At 47.1% G+C, this 15,890-nt stretch overlaps 1 protein-coding gene across 4 annotated transcripts in view; it reads left to right on the top strand.

The window, feature by feature from the left end:
* Positions 1-15,890, top strand: part of LOC116849121 (probable Na(+)/H(+) antiporter nhx-9) — a 26,993-nt gene extending 11,103 nt beyond the window's left edge. The window contains exons 4-17 of one of the 4 annotated variants that reach the window (XM_032825962.1): positions 1,097-1,353; positions 2,611-2,828; positions 4,029-4,231; positions 5,124-5,213; positions 5,972-6,042; positions 6,379-6,597; positions 7,438-7,573; positions 7,746-7,886; positions 7,981-8,050; positions 8,131-8,235; positions 8,454-8,555; positions 10,036-10,203; positions 10,444-10,602; positions 11,922-15,890. In XM_032825962.1, coding sequence (XP_032681853.1) covers positions 1,097-1,353; positions 2,611-2,828; positions 4,029-4,231; positions 5,124-5,213; positions 5,972-6,042; positions 6,379-6,597; positions 7,438-7,573; positions 7,746-7,886; positions 7,981-8,050; positions 8,131-8,235; positions 8,454-8,555; positions 10,036-10,203; positions 10,444-10,602; positions 11,922-12,157 — 2,175 coding nt within the window. In that variant the 3' untranslated portion in view covers positions 12,158-15,890. Of the gene's footprint in view, positions 1-1,096; positions 1,354-2,610; positions 2,829-4,028; positions 4,232-5,123; positions 5,214-5,971; positions 6,043-6,378; positions 6,598-7,437; positions 7,574-7,745; positions 7,887-7,980; positions 8,051-8,130; positions 8,236-8,453; positions 8,556-10,035; positions 10,204-10,443; positions 10,628-11,921 lie in introns of all 4 variants that reach the window. The other 3 variants (XM_032825961.1, XM_032825964.1, XM_032825963.1) reach the window with 3 other exon arrangements.

Below are 15,890 nucleotides of genomic sequence, written 5' to 3'. Positions count from 1 at the left end.
TAGTCAAAGTAACACCCTTGGATATGCAGTGAATATTAAGAGTATTTACGGGAACGAACCGCAGGACGCATAAATTGAACGCGAAGGGAAGAACAGGAAGAATGTGTTGCGCGCAAAAGGAAACTACTTAGTTGCCAACTATTTTGATTGATGATCAGCGCGAAACGTCGCGAATAGTCGGCGATGTTGGGAGAAGAAGGTAGCGATAGATTAAATTTGCCTCGCTCCCTCCGCGGCCTTCGGTCGGGATCGAGCCTGAGGCTGACGTTGATTAATATTCCGCTAAAGCCTCGCGTCAGAATGCATAATAAATAAATAGGAGCGCGAGACGCGCAAAGCCTGCGCGCGATCTCGCGAAGTAACGCGCCGTCCTTTGCTGTATAACACGTCGGGCGCGATCAAGACGCGATATCGATATCGATCTCTCGTGTCGTCGCAAAAGTGCGAGTCAAGTATGCCGGACACTTTTTCGCCCCCGCCATAGGATTAATAATACGACGTTTGCATTGGTTCGCCGAGCCATATGTCGGGTCTGGAGCGCCCTGAATGAAACAGCACAGTGTAGCGCAAACACTCCTCTTGTAAATACGAGCCGGCGACGGCTTTATTAATGCATCGCCGTGCCGACACTTCGACGGTTATTAATACCCGGTGGTCTGCACAAAAGCGGCGGCAATCCTCGAAAAACACTTCCTTCCTCGCCTCGCGAACCAAGAATAAGACGCAATCGCGCGAATCGCGAGAATCTCGAGAAGCCCGTCCACCTGTCGGCTCGAATATTTCATCGCGATTATTCCCGCATATAGGTCGGTGATGCACCGTCCTATTCCGCATTTATAGTTTTATTTTATAGTATTCGTGCGAGAGCCGGAATTAATTGGCCTGCGGTCTGGCCGTATCCTTTTGTCGTGGCAAATTGGGTCGGGCCAACTAAGAACGGCGAGGGAGCTCGAGCGAGAGCTCGATTCGCTCGAGCCACCGATTTTAGGATCGCCTTTCGCTCGTCGTTCGCAAGGACGCGAGGTGGAAGCGCGTCGTCAACGGTTTACGTGCAGCGGTCGCAGCGAGTTTAAAGGTCATCTAATACGACACGCAGGTGCTCTATCACATGTTCGAGGCGTACAGCGAGATGGGCCCTTCCAGGATCATCTACACGGACGTGCTGTCGGGCCTAGCCTCGTTCTTGGTGGTGGCAATCGGCGGCACGATCATAGGTATAATTTGGGGCTTCGCGACCGGCTTCGTCACCAGGTTCACTCATCAGGTGCGCGTGATTGAGCCGATCTTCATATTCGTGATGGCGTACTTGGCATACCTCAACGCCGAGATCTTCCACATGTCCGGTATATTGGCGTGAGTAAAATAAATCACCGGCTCTCTCCCGACGTATCTCGCTTGCATCTCTCCAGCCCCGAAATATACTCGACAAGCAATCGCTAAATCTAGATGTGTTCGGCGCAGGGTAGGGGAGTCACTTGTCGCGCAGTTTGTCTTCGCTGTGTGTGATTTCGAGAGAGGTCACATCGGTCCTTCAAATAAATTAATAATAATAATAATAATATTGGATATATTGCGCGCACACGCACTGATAATATCGAGAGCAAGTTTCTGGGCTCTTTCCGTCGATCTGGTCGACTCGATTCTTCCAGGGGAATTTCATGAGAACGCGAGCTAATCGCGATGTAAATAGGATGCAAAAGAGCTAGCTCCAAGCAAGCTTTAACGAATCGCCAAGACGAACAAAAAAGTTTGGTCGGATGAGCCAGGTGTCTGGTGAAAGATGAACAAGCTAGAATTCCGGTTGATGTTACAGGAACTTTGTTCAAGTCAGCGAGACTTCTGGTTAACCAGCAATCTTGTTTGGTTAGCCAGAAATCTCGTTAGTTTGAATAGAATACTGGTAACTTCAACCGGCAATCCGGTCCGTTCATCTTTCATCAGACATCTAGTGAATCCAACCGAATTTTCTTTTCCATGCAATATTAGTAGTGAGATTGTCCTCCTTACAAATTGAAATATATCGGATGTTCCGCACACGCACTGGTAATAAGATTGAAAATCAGTTTTTGGGTTAACATCGACTTCTCGTGGATCTTGTCGACTCGCACTGAGAAGAGGATTTTGCTTTCGAAACAAAAATATTTCGTACACCGGATTATGATTTGGCAAAATAATTGAAATCAACTAAACGTTTGGTAATTACGACTTAATAATTTAATTGTCGCTATGCGCGCTTCACTTTCTCAATAGTACATGTACTTGACGCAAGTGAAAACACGCCGACCAGGTCGTATTATATTCGAAATATTGCTCGGCTCCAAAAACGATTTTCTCAGTGCGATTCTACCGTGTGATGGTAGGATCGAAGAGAACGCGAGGCTGACGCGAACGATTTGTCGCGATGTAAACGGCACGTCGAGTGTAATAGCGCCGAATAAGGCAACGAGCTCTGAGTAAGCAGTGCGCTTTAATTCCGCAGTTGCGTGCGCTATAATTGTCGACGATTACGGACAAGATTCGCGCGTTCATGTCGCGACATCGGCATAGAAATAGCGAGCCGACGTTAGAGCCACGCCATCCGTTTAGCGACCCGCGATCCTCTTATTTCAGAATAACCTTCTGCGGCATCACCATGAAGAATTACGTCGAGGCGAATATATCGCACAAGTCCCACACGACTGTCAAATACACAATGAAGATGCTGTCGAGCAGCTCGGAGACCATCATATTCATGTTCCTCGGCGTCGCCACGGTGAACAATGCGCATAACTGGAATACGTGGTTCGTCGTCATGACGATAGTCTTCTGCTCCGTTTATCGAGCTGTGGGTAAGCGAGACAGCCAGATTTTATACCGTTCCTATCCCGATTATGCCGGGTAATCGGGCAAAGAGGATCTCTTTTCGTCTCTCCTAGTATTTTAAATCCTTGTCTCCTAACAGCCATTTTCGAGAGATTTATACACGAAAGATTCTTGAATCCCGCGCCAGATCCTTTTGAAAAATTTTTCAAAATCAAAACCACGTAATTTAGATCGTTTTTGTCCGATTATTTCGTTCGGAACATATGATCTCTGTTCTTTCTGAATTTTCGCTCGCAAACGACCATCTGCCTTGTCGACGCGTCGGGAGATACAAGCATACTAGGCCAGACTCTCTATATCGGCGAGATAATTTTGACTTGCGGAACTGAGGAAATGAGGAAAAGTGGCTTGATATAAATAGCGATTCGTGCCAGAAGAATTCGACACGATCTCGCGCGGGGCCTTGACCGAACCAGCGTAGCCGGGCGTTAAGGACGTCGCGAGTCGGCGTGTAAAGCGATACGGTTAAACGATGAAATCATAATGGGACTTGAGACAATTGACTTCTGTGCTTACACGAGCACCTTACGTCACGGCTCGGCGTGAGCAACGCGCTCGCTTATGGCTTCTTGGCCTAACCGGACAATTTGCCACTCGATCGTGTGGAAAGTTCGAGATAGGGACGGCGAGCTGTCGTGTCGACGCTTCGTTAAATAGATGGGCCGAATATATTTTGATCGAGATCAGTCGGTCTTAATCTCGCGGCTTCGCATTCCTGACGACCGTTAATCGCTCGCAATCATGAGTGGAACGCGTAATCGAGAGGACGGATTCTCACGAGTCCACGCTGTGAGAAAAGTGTTTGGTACTTGTAATTATAATCACACAGAGAAAAAAATTACTATAAATTATGGTCAACAAGAAAACATTTTTTTCTTTTATTAGATTCTACTATGATGTTAGTGGAGCTACTGTGCATGCCACTGCTATCATTTTACTGTAAAAAAATACAGTAAAAGAACAACTATATAATTTTAGTTAGATCCACCACTTTTTCTCTCAGTGCAACAGTCCACGATGGAACGTAAACGGCGGGACGACCGATCATTGCGAACGAATTTGGATGAAATTAAAATAAAAAATTATCGCGAGCGTTTAATTTGATTTCATTATTGATATCGCGCGCCCACTTCCGTAATCACGAGCCGTGTCGCTTCGCGTCGCAGGCGTAATAGTGCTCACGGCGTTGGCGAACCAATTCCGGCTGCACAAGCTGGACAAAGTGGAGAAGTTCGTGATGTCCTACGGCGGTTTGCGCGGCGCCGTGGCGTTCGCTCTGGTGCTCCTCATAGACCCTAAACACGTGCCGCTGCAGCCGATGTTCGTCACCACCACCATCGCCGTCATCTACTTCACCGTGTTCATCCAGGTGAGCTTGGGTGGGAAATTCGCGAGTTCCTGGCGCGATCGCGGTCGAGCGATCGATACGCGACGAACTTGACGCCGCGGGGGCGCAAACGAACGACGCGTCGTTTCGTAACGACGACGATGCATGATGCTCCGTGTGAGTGCAAAGCGTCCAGGCGGGCAGCTCGATTAAACTGGGACGACCTAGTATCTTTAGACACGATCACAGGGCGACTAGCAATTGAACAGTATCTAGTGAACGAACTATTTGCAGTATTCATTCCAATGTTACGGTATGTGAAGCGCATATTACGACTCAAGTGAGTGTAGTTGAAGGTAGCTCGCAGGTTTTATCTGATTATACAAAGAAGAGTGCGTCGCAAAAGATTAACCTGGCTATTCAAATATGGGAGTTTGGTGCTTAAGTGTTCGCTTAGAGGCCTTGAGTGTTCATTATTTACTGGACAGGTCACTCTGGGTGACACGTGTGCATTTCGCGAGTGCCTCTCGTCCCAACGAGATTTTTCTATCCCGGGATGAGAGAGAGAGAGAAGAGAGGAGAGAAAAAAAAGTCGCAGCCTCACCGTTAAATTGACGTCCGTTTGATCGCCGATTAATGAAAGAGAAAGAGAGAGAAAGAGAGAGAGAGAAAGAGAGTGTGTGTATGTCAGGTGAAGACGTAGCTGCAAAAAAACCGGTGCTTTGCACGTGTCTCTTTGCTGTGCGCGATCGATCGGAAACCTAATATCGATGTCGCACATACTTGAGCATATACAGCTTTGCGTCACGCGTTTATCAGCCGCGGACTGCTCCTCTCCGTGCTCTGGCGCCAACCAGATAATCTGCACGGACGGACCAGATGCGAGCACGTGCCTTCTCGATGACGCCAATATGTAATGCGCTTTTCCTTTCAGGGGATCACCATCAAACCCCTTGTGAGAATTCTCAATGTCAAGCGGGCCGAGAAGAGAAAACCGACGATGAACGAGAGGATTCACGAGAGGGTACGTGTCGTCTTGACTTTGATTCGGAAAAATCGCGACCGTCGCATTCAAGAAAAAGAGAGATCTTTCTAAATGGACGTTAAAAATTCGACGAAATTATTGAAAAACGCCTCGTAGAATGAATCACGTTCGTCACGCGTTTCTTGGAGTGAAATCTCACTAAGAACGAGCAAAAGTTTACTCGAAATGATAATGAAGATGCTGCCGCTCGAGTGAATGTTTTACTCAAATCGTAGATGAGTGAATTCTTGATCAGCACGAATGCACATTTTAGATTAGAGTGAGCTTGTTCCAGTGACGTTGAAGTACACTCGATTCGACCACTCTCAAATGAATATATATTCACTCGTCGATTCAGAGTAGGAAAATTCGAAAATGTCACTCGACTTGTCGGGCGACTCGCTGCACTTCTCGACTGAAATTTCATCCGAGGAAATGCGAAGGGCAATTGCCTCGAATCTTCTTCTTTTTTCCTACAATGCAATCGAACGTCGCGGCGCGGCATTAATCGACGCGAAGAATATCGACCGAATCGAGAGACGCGCGCACGGCCACCGTTCGTCACTGTCAAGCCGCATTACGGAGCGCGAACCACGCTTGACAATTTTTACCCGAGGCTTTTCGACACGGCGTTCCGCATACTGCCTGTGTTTGCTCACGCGAGCGTAAACGTAGCAAATTCTCGTGGATCGCGTATTCTCGCCGCCGTCGCCGCTCGACAAACTGAAAAGACAAATAACGCTCTCCTGATTTCCCAGATAATGGATCACACGATGGCGGGTATCGAGGACATTTTGGGGAAGCACGGCAACTACCACGTGCGGGACAAGTAAGATGTTCAGCGATAACTCTATTTGCCCGACAGATCCGACGATATACGTGATTAACGGGAGAAATCTCCGCGAAGCTATTAATATACCGCGAGAGCGAAGATAAACGGAACGGGACATACGAGACGGATTTACATCCTTCATTTATGAGAACTATTTTACGACATCGAGATGAGAAGTAGTGCGAAATTCGCTTTGAAGTATGACAATCGTATCGCAATAAAGTCGCGAGATTGCTACGGGTGTCTCAGAGATGTTTCATCGTAGAAAAATCACGCGTCGTTAATGACGCTCTCGGGATGCTTTCTGTATCGCCGTGACCCGGTTTGCCATAGATTCAAGCGATTCGACACCAAATTCATCCGGCCTTATCTCGTGAGAGATCACTGTGGCGCCGAGCCGAAAATCCTGGAGACTTACTCGAAGCTGGCAATGAAGGATGCGCTGGATTACATAAGAAGAAACGCTTCCACTATCGGCAATATCAGCGGCACCGAGAGCATGTCGGCGATATTCCGCAATTACAGCAATACGAACGGACAATTCAACGCAAGGTGAGCGTGTCCTGTTCGTTTAGCGACTTGTCGCGATGGCATCTAGGATAATTAGACGACAACGTTGAGTGAACAGTCCCGAAGCAAATTTGAAAGAACAAATATTCTCAAGTATAAATGATCCCAAGATTTTCTAAGAAGAACTCTAAGATAATTTCAAAATTTTCTAAAACGTAAATAATGATATACATATAGAAAAATAACATCCTACTATCAGAAAAAACGATTCCTCCGTTTACTTTGGTTCTTTTCAATAATGATTGTCTTCAACAAAGAATACTTTCTTGATAACAGTTTTGAAATATACTCATCACAATCACAAGTTTCAAAAATGCTCATTTTCATGAACTCACATAAAGAATTCATTCTCTCGACAAAAATATTATAAGATGTTATCAAAGAAAAAGTTGGTTTGACCTAACTTGAGTGTAGTAAGCTAATCAAATTTTGGTTTTAATTTAATATTGTTTATTGAGATTCTGAATTTACTAAGATTCAAAATGTATTTTAATGCTTGTATAATTTTTTTATATTTGTGACGAATTAACGAGAGATTTGCGAATATATATAAACTTACGAAGTACTTGAAACAAATAATATTTACCTGAACACAGTATATACACAGAACTTTTCTGTACGCATTCATCAGATATTAAGACGTTGGGAAAAGTATTCCATGTACCAAATAAGAGGCTCATCGCGAGATTTAAAAGCATTCGAAGAAGCGACACCTCCTAATCGTTCTCAGCGAGACGCGCGATAGCCTTCTAATCAGAACTCTTCATTCAACAAACATAAACGGCAATCGTATTATTCGTAAACGGTGTTTTCCTCCCTCAGCCCCAGCTGCAGTCAGCTCGAGGCGGGATGGAATATCGATCTGCAAGAACTCGAGTACAATCCCTCCAAGAAAGACCTGACAGACGCGAGAATCCACCATCTGCTCGCTGAGGAGCTCTGCAAACCGTACAAAAGGGTAGGAGATAAAGTTACGATCGTCTCTAGATTTCCCTCAAAGAGATCCAACGCGATCTAATCTCTGATCCACATAATCTATCGCACGATACCGTCGCGATAGAGACGGTACGCGCGATTACCGTAATGTAATGAAAAACGTTAATCATATATATACACACACACACACACAGCATCGGCGCCTGAGCTACAGTCGGCATGCGGTAAACGATCGCGATCTCTCGACGCAAGTCAATTACAAGATGCATATGAATATCCGGCGAATGATGGGCGAGCACAAGCATCGGCACAAACGCAGCAAGAAGCTGCTCAAAGTAAGGATCGATCGGCGAGCCGATCGTCTCTCGTGTCTTTAATTCGTAATCCGTCCTTCCTCCGCTGTCATTGATCGATTTCGATTGCACACAGGACGGCAAACCGACCCACGTTAGTTTCCCGGAATTTCAGCAGAACGGCTCGACGAAATTGCTCAGGCAAGGTACGTGCCGAGGCGTCGCGAACGGTCGACCCGTCGCATTGGGATTTCGCGATGGTTTTCTCATGGATTATTGTGCGCAGATTACATCAACGGCGTGCTGTACGAGTTAGAGAACGGCGAGAGCTCGAAGCCTTCCAGCAAGGAAGACTGGGACTCGGCGATCACCTTCACCGCGCGCACGTCCGGTGAGAAAATGTTCGATTTTACAGGCGCGACTGAGCGGGAAGTTAAACGATTCGATCGCGACGCGTCGATGATTATCAAACGCGTCGATCGAGAAATGATCGCGAGTCGCCGCTTGACGAGAGATCGTGCCTTTCGCGCGCGCGAATTAGTTAGATAGTTAATTAGTCTCTCCAAAGCTGTGACCTATCTAATGTACTTTAAAATCTCCAAACGAAAGATTCTCCCAATGTAAACGCGGACAATCAGCATCCTACCACCACTACTACGTCGATGGACACGATTAATTCTGACGAAGGAGACTTGAAAATAGGACGCGACGGTACGTGTTTCAAGAGAAGGAAAGGAGTCCAAACGTTGGCTTTGTGTTACTGCGAGCCGTTGTTTTATTTTGCGTGCCGGGTGCTTCGGAATTGCGTGTAAAGACTCAACTGGCTGACAAAATTCACCACCATTGCCAAACCAACTTCCGCTTTAAACCGAAGACAACAGATATTTTCTAGCTCTGTATCACAATTAATGTCCATTTCAACTGATAATTTCTTTCACTTTACATTTAATCTCTACTTTAAAGGTGCATCGATATTTCCTAACTCTACATCGATTAATCTCTAATTCTCATAATATTTTCCAGCTCTGCGTTAATTAATCTCTCTATTTCACACAATATTCTTCTAACTCCAACATCAATTGATCTCTATTTCACACCACATTTTCTAACTCCGTATTAATTAATCTTCACTTTGAGGAAGAACGACTTCGCGTCTGTCGGAGGCACGACAGTCTCAGTTTTCCAACGGCTATCGTCTCTGGCCTGTGCGAGTCTTAGAACCGACGAAGATACCGACGATTCTAATGATCATATCGCGTTCTCGAGCGACTCAGCTTTGCCAAAGCGAAGCTGGCCACCTGCTGAGTCTCGGAGCGCGAGTTCGTATCTTATCTCGTAACTCAATACGTAACCACGTTACGTAAGCGCGCGGCCTTGCCCCTACTCTCTGCCCCTACGCCAGCGCGTCCCTTGGACTATGCAGTCGTTGAACTCACTGATGTACGGGTGGACACGATGCAGCCGCCGTCTGCGAGCACGCCGGAACTTGGAATGGTCGTAACTCGCGAACGAATCGACCCAGAGACACGAAAAGAAAGACGCTCTTTTTGACGTGACGTCCCGAGTCCTTCTTCGTGGCTATCGATTTCTCTTATGGTCGATTCGAGGACGACTGCGGTTGAACGTTACGATAGATTAAAGTTGAGGAACTTTATCCGGGGGTAGTTTTAATCTACAACGGTATACAGATACCGAAACAAGCTATCGTAAGTAAGGGAAAACAGATAAAAAGCGGTGAATTCACGGTGAATTGACGATACGGCGATTGCTTGGAATGAATAGCAAGCGTGCGACTTTTCGTCGGTGGTTTCTGTGAGAGTGCCATTAGCCAGTTGAGTATTTCTCGAACTCATTCCGAGACACCCTGCGAATACTTGTATGCTTCTAATGCCGTACCATCGATCATTATCATTTCACAAATGTCTCTCATTCCTCTCAATTGCTCGTCATGGATCGAGGCTGTCACAATTTCGGCGGGCTCGATGCCGCACCACAAAAATAATGCCTACGTGTCTTGGTTCGTAAGAACGGTAACACGACGCGATTGGCGTAAGGTATCTTTTTTTTCTTTTTTTTTTTGCACCCACAGCACCGAAAATTGTGCTCGCCGAAATCACGATGGTTTCAATCCCCCGCGTATTCGTGCTCCTCCCGCCGAATTTGTCTTGCACGTGTGCGATATTTGACCTAGGCGCGGAAGGCTACAGGGTAACCACCCCCACAGCCACGGAAACCATGTTGCCGTGGAAACGCGAGGACGATTACGAGTCGGGTCACCCTATTAAGCAGAACGAGTTCCCAGCGTGGTGCTCCAACAAGGAATACCTCGCCTACAGCTCGCCCTCGGCCACATTCTTAGGTAAGAGATGGTTAGAGGAAATTTCGATTAATCGTTGAATATTAATTGAGAGATCGTTGCATTTTCCGCGAAAAGAAGCGAAGGGTAGCTCGGAAGACCGTAAAGTCGCGAGACTGCAAAGTCATGCCGGAGAAATAAAGAAAACGATTGTGAAAATTCTCGTCTCAGCGTGACATCGCTGACATGACCTATCCTCGACGGTATCCCGACGTGTCCGTTACGTTTCTGTTTGTCTTTCAGGTGGGATCGAGCAGCCGAAAGTCCAATCCGTGATTGGCCTATTTCGACGCGAGAGCGTGTGCACGCCCGACAGTATCGATTGCCAGGAGACCGTCGAGGAGGCTGACGAGACGGACGAGTACACCGTGACGAAAATGGATTCCCCCACGAAAACGAAGGGTACGTGACGCAAAGCAGAAGGAGGGTACGTGTGTTCTTTTTTATTTTTTCTTTTTCTTTCCCCTTTTTCACCGCGCGTCCGACGAAACGTACTAATCGCGTTCTCTCGCGTTCCCCGTGCCATCGCGTGAGAAGAGCGCCCTTGACCGAGGATGAGATCGCCGGCGCGGAAAAATCGGAACGTTTCGGGAATTCTCGGATGAGCTCGTGATAATCACTACCGTGAATCATTGAACGAATTCAAGACCTGAGATCGTGAAACGATCGCAGCAGTGCGTCGCCAAAAACTTCCAGCACTTTTGACGTGTGTGCTATTTTTTTAACGCGTTCTGACCGGTCCGACATCAGTCGCGCGTCACACGTAGACCCGCGACGTGGCTATTTTCGCGAGCGAGCAATTGCAAAATGAGCATCGACACGCGAGCCGCCCACAATGTGCTAACTGCTAACCGTTTCGCTTCTGAAATATCGCTTCGCGAACGAGCTGCACGGCGGCGCAAATTCCCAGTCGTTAGGGAAACACGATTTCTCCTTCATTAAGTTCCGAATTTCGCTTCGCTCCGACGTCGTTTGAGCGAAAGTAGTCGGAGACATAAACCTTCCGATCTATTTTCTTCATTCTTTTTACTAGAACCGCGCGCCAGTATTTCCCAAATCTTTTCAACCTCTATCTGTTTTAAGTAATCTCGCACATCTTGTGACTTCTTTCGTAGATAACCAATGAGCTTTGAACATGAGTAAACATGCACTAATAATAAACGTAATATACAAGCGTTAACTGTAAATCTGTACTCCGCGAGAGTAGATCCTCGCACGACATTGGCGTTTGCTGCGATATTTGCGATCGCGCCGCAGCGAACATCGACGTCCGCTTTTTAAGTAGGAAATCAAAAAAATTTTGGTTTGATCTGTATTAGCTGCCATTTTTTGCAAGTTATGTATAGGCAAATAGAATTGCTTCAAAAGACGTAATCTCTAGTGTTCTAGATCTGTAAATCTGTATATAGGCAGACCTGAATAGATTTAGAAATACCTACAAACCTATCCGTAAATTTGCAAATGCAAATAATATCTAGACCTGTAGATATAAGTCTGTCGATCCGCAAATCTGAAACCTGTAGCTCCAAGTCAACTCCAAATAGATCTTTGTAGAAGTCAACATGGTAGCCGATTAATGTGTCTTCTCTTTAAAACATATCAGCCAAAGCACCAAAACGGCTATCGAGGGACGCCTACCGCGCTCACTCTCGAGCGCCGAGACGCTTCCTCCCAACTACGACATTCCTACGCCAAACAAATCGTCGATTTCTTTTTTCCAGGCCGCGCGAGAGTGCCCGCGAGGAGAGTGTCGATGCTGGAGCTCGGCACGACCGATCGGGTACACTCGGAGAAGGCGGACGACGGTTCTCACTCCTTGCCAGACTGCTGGAGTGCCCAGAGGATGCGCCTTAACTCGTTCGCCTGCTCAGCCCAGACGCCGAGCCTGTCGACCGCTCTGATCACCTCCTCGTCGGAGTCGTCGGACGACGTGGACGAGGAGGAGGAGAAAGCTTGACCCTTGGGGGTCGTCGAGGAGCAGCAGCAGCCGTCCACGTACACCGCGGACGTGGAGCGTCGGCGACGTCGGCCGCCCCTCCGGCGACCGCCGCGACGCTCGTTGCTCAGCTCGCTCCTGCGACGCCCGAGTGCACCCGTTTGAGAGTACCTACCCTTGACAAGCCGCCCTCTGCGGCGCGGATCTAGCGAGCCTGAGTCGGCCTGAATCGCGTTAATGCGCGCGCAAAACTCAGCGCGCAAGCGACACGTACGAATTTCTCGCGGATCTTTGGGAAAGTAGCGCGAAGGACGATTTCGCGCAAACGGAGATACGCTTTGGAGGGAGGCGAATGTTGAATAGCGATTGGAACGAGAGATATTTTTCTAAAAGCGCAACAATGAGTCTCAATCCGCCACGTGACCGTGCGATCACGTGGCGGATCTCGCTGAAAGAGGAGCTCCTTCCGCTTGATTTCGATATTCTCGATCGCTCGCGATGAAAGTAGCGGAGCGAAGAGAATATATAAGGATGTATATCTTGGAAAAGTGAGAAATTCGAATCGCTATTGTAGCTTCATCCGCACCGCGGAAACGCGTTCGCGAACACGGAGGCGCTTGTTGAGAGCAAGGGGTTATTTCTAAATCCGTCTCTAAAGACGTCGTGGAATCGTGGCCTTAAGGACTATGGAAGTACACTTGGACGCCGACGGTGACGTTATTGTCGTCGTCGTCGGCACAAAATTCAATATTGTCGGTGCTATCGGTGGAACAAACAAAGAGAGAAGTCTCGTAGATATCGTTGCGCGGCGGTGAGTGCGCCGCCGGCTTGTCGTAAGGCTTATTATCACGAGTACCTTTTCTCGGTGGTTGATCCGACGGCCAGCTCGCACCGCGACCGAGTCGTTCGGCCATCGCTGCTGTGCGCCTCGCGACTACGGGCTACGGTCGGACCATCGACTCGATCCAGCTCACAGTGACCGGGTTTCAGTCAGCGTGAAAGTCCAGAACTGTCTAGCGCTGGAACATCGTTAAACATTCACGCTGTAATCTTCTATGAGATGATCTAATTTTCAGATTTAACTTTCAGATTTAATTTCTGATTTGATTTACCTTTTAAGTCAATGTGTGGAATTCTTCGTTCCGCAGTGCTATCAGGGGCTTGTAAAGGTTCGTTGAATCGTCGATGACTTCATCACAAGATGAGATGTTTTGCAGATGTGGAATTATCAGACCTGAAGGATGATAGAAAATGATGGATAACGAATACTTTGATTGAACTTCGAAGTGGCGTGTATAACAGCACCCCAAACAGCACAGATCTCCACAGGACATCCTAAAGACATTCTGAGAACGTTCCCAGGACATCCCCTGGAGATTTTGTGCTGTCTGGATACTCCTTGGTATTAACTAAAATAAGAAGAATACGGCTAAAAATCCAACCAACCTTTGCAAGCTCCCAATATTCTTCATGAGAGGAATTCTCTTTCCCGGTGAAATAATCGCATCTCTTGTCTCAGTGTGGAACGTTTCTACCCTTCTAGGTTGTATCTGCAAAGGGACGTTCATCAAGTCATTAATTATCGGTACCGCGGTCTGGTCGTAGTCGATCCGACTACGTAATTTGAGAAATAGCTAAAATGATAAGTGAAATAAGAATCGAAACACAATTAGGCAATGAGTCGCACGTTTCTGATCGCGGCCTGATCGCTCGGAAACGTGCGCTCTTTGTTAACGACGGAGCGAGTCGTTAAACTGACCACAGTTTCTCGCAGACGAGAGTTTAGCGTTAGACGTGTACTATCGTTAGCGGTCCTGTTGTCGCGGTTCTAACGTATGTAAGTACTTATGTACAAACGCACGCACGCACGCACGTAAGCAGGCCAACGCAGCACATCGCGGTGCGCATAGACAACCCGTAGCGACGCATCCCCAGTCGAATTTAGGAAATTTTCTTCTGAACGCAAATATTTGCACGCCGTTCAGGTCGACGATTCGGTGTCGCGACGAGCTCTCTCAATTTCTTCGAGCGAAATTGCTCTGCTTTTCACGCGAAAAGCAGAGCAATGTACCGAATCACTCCAAGTCGAGTGACTACTCGCGCTCGTACACCCTCGAATTCTTCCGCTCTGAATCGTCGAGTGAACATTTTCATTCGCAACTGTAGAGTGAACTCGACGTGCTCCACCATTACTGACAACAAATCCAATCGATTGCAACATTCACTCGCGCAAATGAAGAGTCCAAGGATAAATGAAACGTTCACTCTTGCGATTTCGAGCGGCGATATTTTCGCTATCGCTTCGAGCGAATTTTCGCTCGTTTCCGGTGAGGTCTCGCTCGAAAGAGTTCAGAGAGAACGCGCGCGCGCGAGAACGAGACGGGAATAGAGGAAGATGCGTACACAAAGCGCGCCGAGAGTATGGCCTTAACATTTTCATGCAAACCGATTATTCGCGAGTAATGATCCAACGTACGGCGCGCGATGTGTGTGTACGTGCAGTGTTAATAAACAGCCAGAGCGCTCTGCTGCGCGACTCATGTACTTATAGCGAAAATTACAGAGGCGTGTACATACATATAGGTTTTTTCTTAGAGAAGATTAATACTAGAGAATTCTCTAGAGCATCATCCTCATCGTCATCATCCTCGACAGCATTCTCATCCTCGCTGTTTTTGTTATGGTCTGCTATTATTTCGCTATCGGCGAACAGAAAAGAAGGCAGAAGCAAGGGGAAATTGAAGAGAGCGAGACAGGAGCGAAAACAGAGAGAGAAAGAGAGAGAGAGAGAGAGAGAGAGAGAGAGAAGCGGAATGTGACCACTCTAGAGAGCATCCTTTATTCTAGTTACTATTGTTATTCTTGTTACCGTACCGTTAGTACGTGACTATACTAGTTCTCTGCTGCGCTAATATTAATAACGCGATCGTAGCGGCAGCTCGACGCGCGCGGCGGAATGCAGCAAGCGTCGAGCACGAGCTAGTTTCCGAGGGGAACGTCGTCGGGAATTCTTCAATGTAATCATGCGGATGACGCGCGTTATTTGACGACACACACACACACACACACACACAAATACACACAGCGATTATCAAAATCGAGAGATGGAACGGCTGACGTATATATTCCAAGCTCGCAATAGCGAGAGAGCATTGCGATCTCTTCCTTTGTATGATCCTCTTCTCACATACGCCACTTGTATACACTTACAGCACGAGATTCAGAGTCAATTTTATTAGCGCCGTAATTAGCTTAGGATTTAAACGGACGAAATGAACAAGTGAGCAACCGGGCCCATTTTACCCCGAATTTTATTCGTCGGGGACCTTGCGCGACGTTTTTATACGCTTATACTTCCTTCCGGATCGCATTGTGCCCGCGGAGCAACTTGATTTGTGACATACTCATGACCTCCGGAGTCACACCGCGAGTCACACTACCTGCATCTACACAGGAATGAGACAGGGTATAAGTTCACTTTGTTAAAGAAAGCAGAGGAGAGAAGCAACGAAAGAAAGAGAAAAAAGAAGACAAAAAAGGGAAAAAAGAGGGAAAACGGAGGGCTTCCTCCGCGATGACAGGCGTGATTATCGTGAGAACAATTTTTGCACGGATTTGGGACTTCCCCTCGCATGGAAATATTCCTCGCGGCCTTTAGTTACTTAGACCGGAATAAAACGTCGGACTAGTCTCTAGACGCTAGTCTCTACGCTGTTGATTTGTTAAAATGAAAATAAATGTTTATTTCTTAAAA

Source organism: Odontomachus brunneus, unplaced genomic scaffold (genome assembly GCF_010583005.1).
Source record: "Odontomachus brunneus isolate Ranch 3 - 2012 unplaced genomic scaffold, Obru_v1 Obru_scaffold_107, whole genome shotgun sequence".
NCBI classification, from domain to species: Eukaryota; Metazoa; Arthropoda; class Insecta; order Hymenoptera; family Formicidae; genus Odontomachus; species Odontomachus brunneus.
This window is presented reverse-complemented; position numbering and strand designations above follow the sequence as displayed.